The following is a 17,588-nucleotide window of genomic DNA, read 5'->3' on the forward strand; positions in this document are numbered from 1 at the left end:
ACTCATTTTACTGTGGATATAGATACTTTTGTACATGTTTCCTCCAGCATCTTCACAAGGTCCTTTGCTGTTGTTCTGGGATTTATTCACACTTTTCGCACCAAAGTACGTTCATCTCTAGGAGATAGAACGCGTCTCCTTCCTGAGCGGTTTGACGGCTGCGTGGTCCCATGGTGTTTACACTTGCGTACTATTGTTTGTACAGGTGAACGTGGTACCTTCAGGCATTTAGAAATTGCTCCCAAGGATGAACCAGACTTGTAGAGGTCTACAATTTGTTTTCTGAGGTCTTGGCTGATTGTTTTTGATTTTCCCATGATGTCTAGCAAAGTGGCACTGAGTTTGAAGGTAGGCCTTGAAATACATCCACAGGTACACCTACAATTGACTCAAATTATGTCAATTAGCCTATCAGAAGCTTCTAAAGCCATGACAATTTTCTGGAATTTTCCAAGCTGTTTAAAGGCACAGTCAACTTAGTGTATGTAAACTTCTGACCCACTGGAATTGTGGAATACAGTGAATTATAAGTTAAATAATCTGTTTGTAAACAATTGTTGGAAAAATGACTTGTGTCATGCAAGTATGCAACTATATGTATGTAAACTTACAACTTCAACTGTACACAGGGCAGCAGTCTCTAAGTTGCAGGGTAGAGTACCGTGTGGTAACAGTGACTTAAGGTTCAGGGCAGGGTACTGGGCGGTGGCCTGCTAGTGGTGGCTATTTAACAGTCTGATGGCTGGAGATTGAAGCTGTTTGTCAGTCTCTCGGTCTGTCTCCGCCTTCTAGATGGTAGCGGGGTGAACAGGCCGTGGCTCGTGTGACTGAGGTTCATTATAAAGAGGAGAACATTGATGTTGATGTTGCTAGTGTTTATGAGACCCAGCCACTTTCTCCAGTCCACCAGGGAGCTAGCTGCTCATAAATCACCCTGGACAGGCCTTGTTTTGAAAACACCCTCCTTGCTGCTCCTCCTCCACCCCCATCTCCTAACCTGTGTTGTGGGGAGGGACTCCTCAACACACTGTATAGTCTAGTCTGGTGCTCCACTCAGCATGTAGCCTAGTTCTGCCGCCAGCCTGTTCAGCCCCCTGCTGTCCTCTCACACCAAGGACTCTGACTACATGGTGCTGATGCTCAGCCTCTCCCCATAGTGCAGCAGGGGTCATGAGAAGGTCCTGAGCCTGAGCGCCTGAGGCCATGGCTGGTTTACATTGTGGAGTGAAGCACCATATTGAGGGGTCAGCAGCAACACTCGGCAGCATACAGCAGCATGATCTCTCTGACCAGCAGAACAGATCAGATCCTATCTTCCTGCAGGAATGAGTTTAATTATAGCCGAGCCACACCTTTGTTTGCAAATTGCAGGCTGTACCAATTCTGAAAACACTGAGCAGTTTAATTCTTTCTCCCAATAAATGTTACTATGGTTCCCATGAAACCTGTTACCCCCCTCTTTGCCTAACGAAGCTATTAATTAGGCAAAATTAATTGTTCTGTAGATGCCTATTGAGTTCTATGATTCTGCATTTTCACACCATTAATATGCACATCTTCATTTAATTGTTGTGGTAACCAACATCCTCTTCACATAGATTGTGTATAAACTTCCCAGAATTCTCAGCATCACCATGTTTTGTTCATGCTACCATTTGTGAGCTCTAGCCTATCTCCTGCTAACCACAGCGAGCCAAGACCCAAGCCCTTCCCTAAACAAACAGCTGACTCACAGAGTGCCTAATGAATCTCCTGGTGGATCTGATGTCTGCCCCTTTCTCTGCCTCTGCTCTACCACGGCCATGCACCATTCTACTAATCATAGTTCATGTTGCTTTCTCACCTCCGCAGCATACTACTCATGCAAGCTGCCAGGTCCCAGAGCATTGGGTTGACTCAGTTCCCACTCTAGGTCAACTGATGTCATGTGTGCCTCCACAATGAACAAGGTCTGTGGTGGGTTTTGTCTTCCTGCTGTTTGTCCACAGAGAATATGATTAGATGGGATGATAGGGGAAGTTGTGAACTGACTTTGTTCCTAGCTCAGTCTGTCCCCTTTGGGAAAGTGGTTTCTAGAAAGCGGGAAGAGCTGCTCAGTTCTAACTGTGTTAGGGGTTCCTGGTACTTTTTCCCAAGAGTTGGGGTGTGACCACTTCCTCTGTGAGTAGAACAACATGTTGGGTTATTGAATGTTATGTATCTGTTCTTCTACATTGGGTCAGATCCAACTGAAAAAGAACATGACTAAAAGTAACCGCCTGGTTTTAGTGTGCACAAAGTCAAAACAGAGGATCCTGTAAGAACAAGTATGGTGATGACACAGATTTGTGTGTGTGTCTGCGTGCTGATGGACACATGAGATCGGTGTGGAGATGTGAGATGAAAAAACAGTGAGTGTTTCTGATACAGGTGGAGCAGAAAGACTCTGAGACATATGAAACAACATTGAGCCCCTCTGTCCTCTTTGGTCTGGCTGTGGTGAAACAATCTCACTGCCATCCACCCCCTTGCTTCTACCTAACCTCTCTTTTAAACCCCACCATGACTTCACCTTCCAAAGCTTATAGCCTAATCCTTGATAAACCCCACTCACTCAGCATACTCCCAATACAGACTCCGACTCTTAACACAACGCAAAAGTTAGTGCTTTTAAGTTCTGGTATCTGTGTCCAACCTATTTGATTGGACTTTCTGGGCAGATATCTTTCATGCATGTGTTCAATAGTGACAGAGTTTTCTCCTATGGCTTTCACAACACAGCTATCCTTTTTAGGCTAAATCCCAGTTACCTATGAATAGTTAGGCCTGATCATCTGCTTACAATTAATTGTTCCTGAGATATGTCCAAAGTGGCCTGTGTATGTACATCTTTGGGTCATCTTAATGAAAACCCCATAAGCTCTTGAATCTTGTGGAGGCCTTGTTAGTTTATGTAGTTCCACAGACATGTTTTGTATGGCATGTGGTGCTGCTGAGACCCTGCTCTAGTGTGTTTTGGTTGTGGAGGTGTGCTCTGTCTTATTGTGAGTAATAGGTTCAGCTCCATCAGGCTGTAATTGTGGCTGTGGGGCTGTGCTCAGCTCTCTGCTGCTGATACGCTTGTTCTGCCCTGCTTACAGAAGGCACAGCCCTTTTGTCCATAGTGGCCTCCTGCTGCCAATGCCATAGAAGTCTCTTCATGTGTCCCTCCACAGGAGAATCTAGGCCATGTTTATAGACAGACTGCTAGAAATGGGACATCAGACATCCTGTTCAAGATGCACCAACAGGGCATGCTGCTTGATCTCAATGAAGAGGGATGAGATTGTTTCCAGGTCATCTGCTGTTATGACAGGCACCAAATGAATGACTGTTTGAACAGACAGTGTATCTTATTGCAGCTATAGAGAGCTGTCACTTACTTTAGCCTAATCTATTTGCTGAAATAATGCAGGTCTGAATTGGGAGGAAGGGTGGGGATTTGAGGAATGGAAAGAGTACTCATCATGTTTTTCTCCTGCCTCTGTTAGGATGCTGGTGTTGTTGTTAGATTTCTAAAACATACATTAACAGAATCTGGCCCTATTCAAAAACAGTTCAGTCGGCTGTGTATTGTCCCATTGCCATCCATCGACGTGTACTAGAGATACACATGGCTCTGCCAGTGGCCATCACTGTTTCCAGCTAGTTCTGCATCATTGAAGTAAACAATAACAACATTTGTCTGTAATGGGGAATGCATACTTCAAACTCCTCAACCCACAAATGTGAAAGCCAACACCCCTTCAAAAGAGAGGCCATTTAGCGAATCAGGGTGCTACTGTAGATGAATGCCCTACAAAATGAAGCACTTGGATCTCCCTGACTGAACGACAGATTACTCCACATTTCAAATCAAATCAAAATCAAATCAAACTTTGTTTGCCACATGTGCTGAATACAACAAGTATACAGTTGTTTTTTGGAGATGTAACTGAATCTCCAAAAAAATGTCCACTGCATTTCAGCCCTGCCACAAAAGGACCAGCTGACATCATGTCAGTGATTCTCTTGTTAACACAGGTGTGAGTGTTGACGAGGACAAGGCTGGAGATCACTCTGTCATGCTGATTGAGTTCGAATAACAAACTGGAAGCTCCAAAAGGAGGGTGGTGCTTGGAATCATTGTTCTTCCCCTGTCAACCATAGTTACCTGCAAGGAAACACGTGCCATCATCATTGCTTTGCACAAAAAGGGCTTCACAGGCAAGGATATTTCTGCCAGTAAGATTGCACCGAAATCAACCATTTATCGGATCTTCAAGGAGAGCGGTACAACTGTTGTGAAGAAGGCTTCAGGGCACCCAAGAAAGTCCAGCAAGCGTCAGGACCATCTCCTAAAGTTGATTCCACTGTGTGATCAGGGCACCACCAGTACAGAGCTTGCTCAGGAATGGCAGCAGGCAGGTGTGAGTGCATCTGCACACACAGTGGGGCGAAGACTTTTGGAGGATGGCCTGGTGTCAAGAAGGGCAGCAAAGAAGCCACATCTCTCCATGAAAAACATCAAGGACAGACTGATATTCTGCAAAAGGTACAGGGATTGGACTGCTGAGGACTGGGGTAAAGTCATTTTCTCTGATGAATCTCCTTTCCGATTGTTTGGGGCATCTGGATTAAAGCTTGTCCAGAGAAGACAAGGTGAGTGCTACCATCAGTCCTGTGTCATGCCAACAGTAAAGCATTCTGAGACCATTCATGTGTGGGGTTGCTTCTCAGCCAAGGGTGTGAGCTCACTCACAATTTTGCCTAAGAACACCGCCATGAATAAAGAATGGTACCAACACATCCCCCGAGAGAAACTTCTCCCAACCATCCAGGAACAGTTTGGTGACAAAGAATGCCTTTTCCAGTATGATGGAGCATCTTGCCATAAGGCAAAAGTGATAACTAAGTGGCTCGGAGAACAAAACATCGATATTTTGGGTCCATGGCCAGGAAACTCCCCAGACCTTAATCCCATTGAGAACTTGTGGTCAATCCTCAAGAGGCGGGTGGACAAACAAAAACCCACCAATTCTGACAAACTCCAAGCATTGATTATGCAAGAATGGGCTGCCATCAGTCAGGATGTGGCCCAGAAGTTAATTGACAGCATGCCAGGGCGTATTACAGAGGTCTTGAACAAAAAGGGTCAACACTGCAAATATTGACTCTTTGCATCAACTTCATGTAATGGTCAATAAAAGCCTTTGACACTTATGAAATGCTTGTAATTATACTACAGTATTCCATAGTAACATCTGACAAAAATATCTAAAGACGATGAACTTTGTGCAAATTAATATTTTTGTCATTCTCAAAACTTTTGGCCACGACTGTAGACTTTACCGTGAAATGCTTACTTACAAGCCCTTAACCAACAGTGCAGTTCAAGAAGAAGAAAATATTTACCAAGTAGGTTAATAATAAAAAGTAACACAATAAGAAAAACAATAACGAGGCTATTTACAGGGGGCACCGGTACCGAGTCAGTGTGCAGAGGTACAGGCTAGTTGAGGTTTGCCTTTTACATGGGATGTTCTGTGCTCATAATTAACTTTGTGCTGTTGGAACTCAGAGCCGATGGGAAATCCATGGCAACAAAATGTAGACTAGGGTTCCCAAAAATCCCACATCGCTAATTTGCCCCTAAATGGATTAGTGAACAAGGCAGTGTGGATATTACAATCCATTTAGCAGTGTAATTTGCAAAAATGACATTTAATTACATAATGATTGTAAAGATCTCATATTGCTTACAGCTGCCCGTGGTTGAGCCATCCCCCCTAACTGCATCTTATTGTGTGTCCTGCTGAAGGAGCACTGGTGTGTATGTGTGGTGTGTCTGTGTGGTTTGGTTGTGGGGTCACACAGGAAGTGCTCCCAGTCACACAAAGCTGCTCTCTCTGAGGGTGTGGGATGGATGGAAGGACGGACGAACGGGGGCCTGGGTATAGCGATACGGTGAGAGAGCTGGCACACAGGAAGAGAAAGGTGTGACTGGCAGCTGTGTCAGGTGGAGGCTGTGTCTTTCAGTCAGAGCCAGCAGGTTAAATAGGACTGTGTTGAATGAACTCTGAGCCTGTCTGTGAAACGGAGACTGGGAACTGTGATATGCACCAATGTTGTACTTGGACTGAGTCTATCCAAATGAATGTTCAAAACAGTGACAAACCCTGCAGTGATAGCAGAAAACAGTGTTGTGGTCATTTTAACAACACCTGTCAATGCATTTTGCTTTGCACACGTGCTAGGTTGTTAGCCTAGATAGCCATGTCTCCTCTCTAACGTAAGTGTATTGTTATTTGAACCCAGCCTCTATTAGCTTGATTTCCCCTGTTTGTCATTGAAATTGTGGGACTCAATAATGAGATGTCCCTGTGGACCAGTACTGTGGAGCTCTGGTTTGCCGGGGGCACAGGCCATGCAGGGTAGGGAGTGTGCTCAACAAGGTGAGGGCATGCTAGTTGTGATATAGCTTGTTGTGACTATTCATTTGTTACACTGTGCCCACTTACCTGCCCTCCCCAACACCTCGCCTTCTTCAGCTCCGGCAGACATCCATCCCCCTGTCTCCCAAGCTCCAGAAGACACTAGCAGCTCTTGAATGCTTCTGCTTCCTCTAAACACAGGCCAGACCTCTTCTCTTCCCAGAGTAGACTACAGCACAGCGTTTCCATGGCTGCCTGCGTTGTCATGGGATGGCCCCCGGGAGACAACCTCGGACGCTCTAACAACAATAGATTGTAGTCTGTCTGAAAGAGACTGTGGTGACTGTCTGTCTGTATGGTGACTGGGGGAGATAGTCGACAGACAGACACTGACCCACAGTTTTTCCAGTTCACTATTGGGGTTTGTTGTCCCAGGGCTAGAAATGTTATTTTATTTCCAAATCATATTTTGTCCCTTTGAGATCAGCAATCATGTTGTATTTATCTCCTAAATTATGCCATTGTAATGGCACCTTTAAACAAAATCCCTAACATCAGCACCAGTACATTCAGGCAGACAGACTCTGTCAATATTTATTATATCTTCTATTATATCTTTATCCAATATATTTACTCCCTTGAGTTTTTTTGTAGCCCTCCTTGCAGCTGCACCTCTTCTGCCAAAAGCCTCACACTCCATATGTTACCATTTCCTGGAAATGTGTTGAATTGCTCAAATCGTTGATACATTTTATAGGGTCATTTTCTTGGATCAGTCCAGATTATTATCTTGGATTTATGAGCAATTATCTTAGTATGCTCCATGAATAATTAATCAATGCAAGCCATCTGATGCATGGAAAAAATTGTATTCTGGACACACATATCCTTGTTGTCACGTTGGCATGAAGAGATTCGGGAGACAGGCGCAGGAATGCGTAATAGTTTTTAAAATTATGCCCAAATTATGGCGTGCCATGTAAAGGCACGGGGACGAAGACCAAACAAACACATAACAAAAACACAGGGTTGAAACCCAAACAAAAGAGCGAGGAGTACCTTGAATAAATAACACTAGCACACAAAGGGGGAGGAGTTGCAATATACTGCAGAGATAGCTTGCAAAGTTCTGTCATACTTTCCAGGTCTATGCCCAAACACTTTGAGCTTCTCATTTTTCAAATGAATCTTTCCAGAAATGTCTCTCACCGTTGCCGCCTGTTATAGACCCCCCTCAGCTCCCAGCTGTGCCCTGGACATTGGACACCTCATTGTGCCTCCCTCAGCAGTGCTCAGAGAATATGACAGTGGTGATCTAACTCTAACTGTAGAGATGCCCTCTTTTGTGGAAATCCCTCTATCCCCTTGTTTTGGTTCAAGCTCCAGCCTTTGTCTTAGCATGTGTAAATTACTGTCTAAATGTGCCCAACGTTCTAAGGGAGGAGAGGAGCGAAAGGGAGAGAGAAGAAGAGAGGAGAGGAAATGAGGTGAGAGAGGGAAGATGGAGGAGAGGCGAGAAGGAAGGAGAGAGGGTAAATGGCACTAGCATAGAGCGCCAATCATACTACATCCTGTAATCACAGACAGGGAGGGAGCAGTCCTGGTGGGCTTGGGTTTTTGCTATGTAGACTAGAGAGGATCCTGTTGTTTTGCAGCATGATTTTGTGGTAAAAAAAAGCCTCCTGTTGCGGCGTTGATGCACTGCTATTAGCCTGTAGTTTCCCCTGGGGAAGCGAACCCTCTCTATACACCTTCTGTCGTCTGTGGTGGGGTTAGCAGGCCGGGAGGTAACTACACACTACCTAGAAGTATTTGGCTTATAATCCATAAGGCAGTAATGTCCTCTGAGAATCACTTAGTAGGCGTTGTTTGCATGACAGAATGTTCTCCATGTTGCTAATGATGGACTTGCGTAAAGACAAAGTGTTTGACCGTGGCCAGCTCTAAATACTTCCACTCTGCAACAGTGCGCTGATTGTGAAGCTTTGACAGCAACGCTGAAGGCTTAGAGAGAGAGTCAATGATAAGACACGTGGCTACAGGCTGCAGACAGAGTGAGGGCTTTTCAAGGGGTGTCAGGATGGTGAGAGACAGATTGGGTGCCGGCTCTCGCTCTCTTTCTCTGCAGCCCACTCCAGAGGTGATAAGAGCGGGTGATAAGACTGGAGGCTGCTAATGTATACTGTTAACTGAACACACACACACACATACAGGAGGCCAGGCTCTGTCCATCTCTATTGTAGCTCCCCTGTAGCGATGGAGAGAGACAGCCTGCTAGGCCAGACAGTGTTGTTGTCATGGGAACAGATATACAGCCTGAAGGAACACCGTCAATAATGACATGGTGTGCTGGTGTCTCTGGTTAAGACACAACATCTGTCTTTATCCTGCTCATGATGTTATGTGACCACACACACACACACACACACACACACACACACACACACACACACACACACACACACACTGCAGTTTTTATATTTAATTCTTGCCCATTCTTGCCCAGAAGGCTCTTTGAATGCTCTTTGCAGGCTCATATTGCAGTAATACATTCTGTTCGGTAGTCCGTTCCTGCAGTCAAATTACCAAATTGCCCTCTAGTGGCCTCATGAATGGAATGTTATTAATATTTTTCATAATTTCATAATGAATAAACTATTTTTTTTAGTGCAGAAAATCTGATGTTTCTATGTCAAACGTTTTGGTGTTATTTCAGTCTTCTGTGATGTCTATAAAGTGTAATATTGGTATGCAAACCCAACATTGAATGCATTTATATCTTACATGGTACAGGTGTCTTCTTTTTTTTTAAAAAGGTGTATACTTGAGTTTCATAGCAGGTTTGTTTAAGACTTACCAAGAAACATTCTTTGACCCTGATTTAGCCCACTGCAGTAAGGTTAATATTTATTCTCCTCTTTCTGTTTTTCCTCTCTCCCCAGATGCAAAGGAGAGATCAGCCAAGAGATTCTCTGTGGATGGAGTCTTCAATTACACGTCTCTCCTCCTCAGTAAGGAAGATAACATGCTCTATGTTGGAGCACGAGAGGAGCTCTTCGCCCTCAACCTCTCTGATATCAGCAGAGTCAAACTACAACGCAATGTAAGTGGGCACGAGTGTGTCTGTGTGTGAATATTGAAACATTTGTATTTTTAGAGGTGGTATGTAATACCCTCTCTGCTCTCAGATACACATCATCACAGTACTGTGTGTGTGTGTGTGTGTGTGTGTGTGTGTGTGTGTGTGTGTGTGTGTGTGTGTGTGTGTGTGTGTGTGTGTGTGTGTGTGTGTGTGTGTGTGTGTGTGTGTGTGTGTGTGTGTGTGTGTGTGTGAATTATATAACTTATATGCTGTACGACACTGCTCTTTTTGACAGTGCTCGGCAGCTACTTTCTTTACAGCTCTATGATGTGTCTTAGTAATGTGCCTGACACCTGTACTCTCCTCTCCTGTAGCTTACATGGAGTACCCCGAAAATGAAGAGAGACGAGTGCAGTTTCAAAGGCAAAGACCTACAGGTGAGTACACTGCACAACATGTCTGGAACTCTAGTGACAATATTTACACTTCCATTCCAGTCCTTAGGCTTGTTTTATTTTTGCTATAGTACTGAAAATGAACTTAGTCAGAGGCAGTGGAAGCTCTCATTTAAGTACATATCCATTCAGCAGTGGAGGCCTGAGTGATTTTGTTACAGCCAGATAAATTGTCTACCATCTAACCAATCCCCTGTGATTGTGGTGAATCCTCAATTCTGTGGGAAGTATATTATCAGAAGGCCATATTGTATGATTCATTTATGTTTTATTGATTGGTTGGTTGTGGTACAGAGGCTCATAGACCAGGATCTTGATGAAGACACTCTAATCTGTTTTCTGTGTGAGACAGTCACTCAGATGTTTGTCACACTGCTGCCAACAGCCCTCCCAGGCTATTTGAAAGCAATTCATTCCAGCCAAGTAATGTGGGAATATGCTTGGAGGGTCGCCTAACGAGCTACTCCATTCAACCTGAGTAACTCTCCCTCCAGAATAGTTTGTGGGAACATATGAATCATATTAACGATGTTCTCTCCTCTCATGTGCCTTTAATGCAGACGGATTGCTTCAATTACATCAAGATTTTACTGCGTGTGAACAGTACCCATCTATACGTGTGTGGAACGTACGCCTTCAGCCCAATCTGTGCATACATAGTAAGTGTTACATTTTTTACTCAGCTGCAGCATACGGCATACAATTCCTCAAGGCCTGTGTGAAGTAGAGAACCACCATGCCTGTGTGCTTTAGGGAGAACCACCATGCCTGTGTGAAGTAGAGAACCACCATGCCTGTGTGAAGTAGAGAACCACCATGCCTGTGTGCTTTAGGGAGAACCACCATGCCTGTGTGATGTAGAGAGAACCACCATGCCTGTGTGATGTAGAGAGAACCACCATGCATGTGTGCTGTAGAGAGAACCACCATGCCTGTGTGATGAGGAGAGAACCACCATGCCTGTGTGTTGTAGAGGGAACCACCATGCCTGTGTGTTGTAGAGGGAACCACCATAACGGTGTGCTGTAGAGGGAACCACCATTCCTGTGTGCTTCAGGGAGAACAACCATGCCTGTGTGATGTAGAGAGAACCACCATGCCTGTGTGATGTAAAGAGAACCACCATGCCTGTGTGTTGTAGAGAGAACCACCATGCCTGGGTGTTGTAGAGAGAACCACCATGCCTGGGTGTTGTAGAGAGAACCACCATGCCTGGGTGTTGTGGAGAGAACCACCATGCCTGTGTGCTGTAGAGAGAACCACCATGCCTGTGTGCTTCAGGGAGAACCACCATGCCTGTGTGTTGTAGAGAGAACCACCATGCCTGTGTGATGTAGAGAGAACCACCATGCCTGTGTGATGTAGAGAGAACCACCATGCCTGTGTGATGTAGAGAGAACCACCATGCCTGTGTGTTGTAGAGAGAACCACCATGTCTGTGTGCTGTAGAGAGAACCACCATGCCTGTGTGATGTAAAGAGAACCACCATGCCTGTGTGTTGTAGAGAGAACCACCATGCCTGTGTGTTGTAGAGAGAACCACCATGCCTGGGTGTTGTAGAGAGAACCACCATGCCTGGGTGTTGTAGAGAGAACCACCATGCCTGGGTGTTGTGGAGAGAACCACCATGCCTGTGTGCTGTAGAGAGAACCACCATGCCTGTGTGATGTACAGAGATCCACCATGCCTGTGTGTTGTAGAGAGAACCACCATGCCTGTGTGCTGGAGAGACGAGGGAGAACCAGCATGCCTGTGTGCTGTGGAGAGAACCACCATAACTGTGTGCTGTAGAGAGAACCACCATGCCTGTGTGCTGTAGAGAGAACCACCATGCCTGTGTGTTGTAGCGAGAACCACCATGCCTGTGTGATATAGAGAGAACCACCATGCATGTGTGTTGTAGAGAGAACCACCATGCCTGTGTGTTGTAGAGAGAACCACCATGTCTGTGTGCTGTAGAGAGAACCACCATGTCTGTGTGCTGTAGAGAGAACCACCATGCCTGTGTGTTGTAGAGAGAACCACCATGTCTGTGTGCTGTAGAGAGAACCACCATGTCTGTGTGCTGTAGAGAGAACCACCATGCCTGTGTGAAGTGGAGAACCACCATGAATGTGTGCTGTAGAGAGAACCACCATGCCTGTGTGTTGTAGAGAGAACCACCATGCCTATGTGTTGTAGACAGAACCACCATGGCTGTGTGCTGTAGAGAGAACCACCATGCCTGTGTGATGTAGAGAGAACCACCATGCCTGTGTGAAGTAGAGAACCACCATGCCTGTGTGGTGTAGAGAGAACCACCATGCATGTGTGATGTAGAGAGAACCACCATGCCTGTGTGTTGTAGAGAGACCCACCATGTCTAGGTGCTGTAGAGAGAACCACCATGCCTGTGTGATGTAGAGAGAACCACCATGCTTGTGTGTTGTAGAGAGAACCACAATGCCTGTGTGTTGTAGAGAGAACCACCATGCCTGTGTGTTGTAGAGAGAACCACCATGCCTGTGTGTTGTTGAGAGAACCACCATGCCTGTGTGCTGTAGAGAGAACCACCATGCCTGTGTGCTGTAGAGAGAACCACCATGCCTGTGTGTTGTAGAGAGAACCACCATGCCTGTATGTTGTAGAAAGAACCACCATGAATGTGTGTTGTAGAAAGAACAACCATGCCTGTGTGTTGTAGAGAGAACCACCATGCCTGTGTGCTGTAGAGAGAACCACCATGCCTGTGTGATGTAGAGAGAACCACCATGCCTGTGTGTTGTAGAGAGAACCACCATGCCTGTGTGAAGTAGAGAACCACCATGCCTATGTGATGTAGAGAGAACCACCATGCCTGTGTGTTGTAGAGAGAACCACCATGCCTGTGTGTTGTAGAGAGAACCACCATGCCTGTGTGTTGTAGAGAGAACCACCATGCCTGTGTGTTGTAGAGAGAACCACCATGCCTGTGTGATGAAGAGAGAACCACCATGCCTGTGTGATGTAGAGAGAACCACCATGCCTGTGTGATGTAGAGAGAACCACCATGCCTGTGTGATGTAGAGAGAACCACCATGCCTGTGTGATGTAGAGAGAACCACCATGCCTGTGTGTTGTAGGGAGAACCACCATGCCTGTGTGTTGTAGGGAGAACCACCATGCCTGTATGTTGTACGGAGAACCACCATGCCTGTGTGTTTGTAGAGAGAACAACCATGCCTGTGTGTTGTAGAGAGAACAACCATGCCTATGTGTTGTAGAGAGAACAACCATGCCTGTGTGTTGTAGGAAGAACCACCATGCCTGTGTTTTGTAGGGAGAACCACCATGCCTGTGTGTTGTAGAGAGAACCACCATGTCTGTGTGTTGTAGGGAGAACCACCATGCCTGTGTGTTTGTAGAGAGAACCACCATGCCTGTGTGTTTGTAGAGAGAACAACCATGCCTGTGTGCTGTAGAGAGAACCACCATGCCTGTGTGTTGTAGAGAGAATAACCATGCCTGTGTGTTTGTAGAGAGAACAACCATGCCTGTGTGTTGTAGGAAGAACCACCATGCCTGTGTTTTGTAGAGAGAACCACCATGCCTGTGTGTTGGAGAGAGGTGTAATTAGCCATGTATTTAACTCTGTCAATCAAGGTACATATTTTCTTCTCCATGCGATTATCCCCCTGGAGACTGCTTACAGATGCTTAGTGAGCATGTGTGGCTCTGGGTTGTATGAAGACGTTTTGGAACACAGATTTGAGAGGAAGTGCATCTTTAAAAGTGTTCTGCTGATGGAGCAGACAAGTCTCTGAGGCAATTCAGAATAACATTGACATTTCCATTTAAAAATATTGACAGTCAAAGAACATCTCAAATGTGTGTCCCTTTCCCCTTTGTTCTACTTCAATATGCAGGGGGGGGGGGGCATTAAGGGAGGAGGGGAAGTATCTTGGCTGAACTCTAGGTTGTGAACCAGGATTCCCGAGTGTCTCTCTTATCACAACCATTGAGTCTCAGCCCACACAGAGAGATATAAAGTACAGTATACAACGGTATGTCCATTCCTTCTGGAAGTATCACTCATCATCTTCCCCATCACCAGATCGCTTTTAAAAGGAATTGTATAATAACATTTACTTAAACAGCGACGGCCCCTAAAAAGCTATTTCTCATTTGAAAATGGAATGTGTGGCATAAATATGAGTCCAAAATGTACTTCAATGTGAAAATAGGATAAATTTGGTCATAAAGTCAGTCTCATTCAAAAGTCAGATTTGCAAGATAATGGAAAAAATGAAGGGTAGCGTAACAGTTTGGGTTGGGTTTATTTCAATCATGCCCACAGATGGCAGCACCCACATAATCATACATTCGGAGCGCAGCTGCACCCGAGCCGATTGTAATGCCCATTGTCAGTTTGGTTTGACACTCGATGTCCCTATGGGGCTGGTTAGGGGCCATCAGTAAATTGCACAATGTACATCGGACAATATTTTAAAAGGTCAATAGCTTCAAATGTCAATGACTTAAAAACTTCAAACCATCTATACATTTTCATATACAAATATTGAAAGCATTTAATGAGACAACTAAAAGTTGTGCAACATGAACATACTGTCCCATTTACATTCTGTAATTTATTGACGGTCCCTAAACAGCCCCAGAGATCGGCTATCCAGAGTCAAACCAATTTTCCCACGGTTGCACACCAGCCGCTGAAGCTAATTGGCTAAATTTTTTGGCTAACTCCTCCCACCTGTGAACACACACGAGACACCCATATCAAACCACACCCTGTGGTTTGACCCACCCCAAAGTGACCGACTGTGACCACACAGTGGTTCCCGCCCCAGAATTTGTGCTACAGCGCTGTAGTAGCAAACAGAGTGGCCAGCAGGCAGTGGGAATTGTCAGTGTAGATTACAGCCCTACTTCTCCTCAAGGCTCTCTTTCTCTCTGGGTCCTCTCCAGAACACAGCTGACTTCACCCTGGTGAGAAGCCAGACTGGAGAGATAGTGACAGAGGACGGACGCAGCCGCTGCCCTTTCAACCCTGAGTACAAGTCCACTGCCATCATGGCCGGTAGGTTCACTATATGGGTCACTTATTTACTGTCAGGGAAATATGTTTGGCTTCCATAAGACTGTGTACACAATACATACTGTATACAAGTCAATATATGCATACAAATTATAGACATAATGTAGACATACTTAATTACTGATTTATCAATTATAAAATATTTTATATACAGTAGCTGCAATGTATATTTTACCATCCTTAGTGTCTTCCATACTGTAAATATACTAGCAGACAACTCTTCCCTTCTAGATTCCAGGGTTTGTTACACAGAGGCACAGAGGCTCCTTCTCTAGGTCCAGATATTCTTTGTCTTCATCTTATCGTTCCTTACATTATAGATGGAGAACTGTATGCTGGTACGGTCAGTAATTTCCAAGGAAATGAACCTATCATTTACAAGAGCCTGGGCCAAGGCGCTGCCCTGAAAACAGAAAACTCCTTGAACTGGCTCCAAGGTAAGTTCAGATCTTCAGGCAGCAAGCTATCTGGTAACTGCTTCATGTCATGGTCTACTGTTTGTATATGAAGCTAGATGATACATGCATAAATAGTTTCCCTCTAAACATACAATCAGTATTTGAAGACCTCAGGCTGGACATGATAAATGAAAATGACCGTAGCTTTGAAGAACTATAGGCGTTTCCATGGTATTTTGTTAATTTCAACATGCAGTAGTTCCTGTTGCAAAATCACTGAATAAGAGTAGAAGACGTTTGTGGATGTAAAAGGCATGTCCGTGTACTAGAATGCATAGTTCTAGGTTTACATTTCACCCTGTGGTTTCTTTGTTGTTGTTCCAGACCCAGCCTTTGTGGGCTCTGCCTACATCCAGGAGAGCCTGCCCAAAGGCAACCCAGTAGGCGACGACGATAAGATTTACTTCTTCTTCAGCGAAGCAGGAAAAGAGTTCGATTTTTTTGACAAAACCATTGTGTCACGCATCGCTCGCGTGTGTAAGGTGAGTGACGCTTCAACGGAGATGGCCTGTCTAAAGAGTGTCTTTCCCCTTGAGCAAGGCTCTCCTCAACCCCACCGATCTAGACACACTTTAATGGACTCTATCAGAGTGGGAGAAGTGTGTGTGTACACTTCTATGTGGTGTATGCATGTGTGTGTGAGGTGGGGGATTTAAGGGTGGAAGTGGTTGGTTTCACAGGGTAGGAGGGACACAGGGGTGTGTGTTACATAAAAACATTCCTCCTGTGAGTTCCCCCTGTTTGGGCCCTCCTCCTCTACTCTTATCACATTTCAGCAAATATTAGCGTTCAGCTAGGATTCACAGCAGACCTAAAATGCCTTCTCCTTTTCCACCTCTTTCCTGCACGTACCTGCAGACAAGGGTGTACTACGAGCAGCCGGAACACTTTATTTCAGTTTCCAGAATTTGAACCTGAAAGGAATGGTTTCCAATCATTATACCACCAGTCTATTCTCCACAATAATTTAATGAACCTCTTCTATTCTCTGTGACCAGAGAATCTGCCCTCACTTTGACAGCATGGTCATGGCCTCTTGTTTATCCCAGCTGTAGTATGGCCAATTCAAATACAGTGTGAAATACTAGCTGACAGTTTTATGGGCAACACCCCTCCTCCCAGGCTTTGCATTTCCAGCAGTCAATCTTCCGGGAAAGCATCTTGTAATATTGCATTTCTTTTCTTTTTTTGTTTTATGAAGAGATCAGCAGTAACAATTTCAGTGCTGCCAGAGTGGACAGAGTGAGGTGCATACAGTGAAGGGAGGAGCTGTGTGACTGAGTCCTCCTGCAGGCAGCACCTTGTCCTCCTGCAGGCAGCACCCAATCCTCCTGCAGGCAGCACCTTGTCCTCCTGCAGGCAGCACCTTGTCCTCCCGCATATGACAAACAAACGGAATGAATCCACCAAAGCCCATTATCAAACTTAATTTGAAAATATTTACCATGATGAGATGTGAAATAGAGCACTGCTTTGGGGCCAGCTCACAAGTCATTTTCAATTGCTTCCGGGCCTTTTTAATTTAATACCCACCTCGGCCATACGAGCTAAACTCATTAAAGCCGTCTACACTTAGCATCGACAGGCATCTTTTGCATTTTAAGAGGCCCCATACGTTGCAGTTCCAATGGAGGGATATTTTTCCTTGTTTATATATATTTCAAACAGGCAGCAGACAGTTTCTAGTAATAGGATTTTGACTGCCTATACATCCCAGGCTCTGCAGACTGCAAGCAGAAAGGCTTCTCTACAGTAGCTGTCTGAAGGTGTATGTCTTTACACTGAGTGGCAGTCAAATGGTAACCAGTGTGTCTGCCACTGTTAGAATGAGACTGCAGGACACACCCTTGATTCTCCTCTAAAATGAAACACAGGATGGTGGTGTGCAGGCCAATCACAGGGGTGATTTGAACTCAGAGTACAGAGTATCTTAGCTACAGCTCCTGGTCTTTCTTATCCTTACGCCATACACACCACTATAGTGTCTTTGTAGAGAATTCCCCTTGTAAAGGTTTGGATGGTGCAATATGTGTTGGTGAAACTGTAGACAAGTCATTGTCAAAAATACAGAATTACAATAATACTGAAAA

General features: G+C 45.1%; 1 protein-coding gene across 5 annotated transcripts in view; it reads left to right on the top strand.

The window, feature by feature from the left end:
• Positions 1–17,588, top strand: part of LOC139405569 (semaphorin-4B-like) — an 87,291-nt gene that overhangs the window by 52,242 nt on the left and 17,461 nt on the right. For all 5 annotated transcript variants that reach the window (XM_071147984.1, XM_071148000.1, XM_071148006.1 and 2 more), the window contains 6 exons: positions 9,374–9,534; positions 9,888–9,950; positions 10,529–10,627; positions 14,911–15,022; positions 15,361–15,477; positions 15,823–15,980. In XM_071147984.1, coding sequence (XP_071004085.1) covers positions 9,374–9,534; positions 9,888–9,950; positions 10,529–10,627; positions 14,911–15,022; positions 15,361–15,477; positions 15,823–15,980 — 710 coding nt within the window. The remainder of the gene's footprint in view (positions 1–9,373; positions 9,535–9,887; positions 9,951–10,528; positions 10,628–14,910; positions 15,023–15,360; positions 15,478–15,822; positions 15,981–17,588) is intronic.

This window comes from Oncorhynchus clarkii, chromosome 1 (genome assembly GCF_045791955.1).
Source record: "Oncorhynchus clarkii lewisi isolate Uvic-CL-2024 chromosome 1, UVic_Ocla_1.0, whole genome shotgun sequence".
Taxonomy (NCBI): Eukaryota; Metazoa; Chordata; class Actinopteri; order Salmoniformes; family Salmonidae; genus Oncorhynchus; species Oncorhynchus clarkii.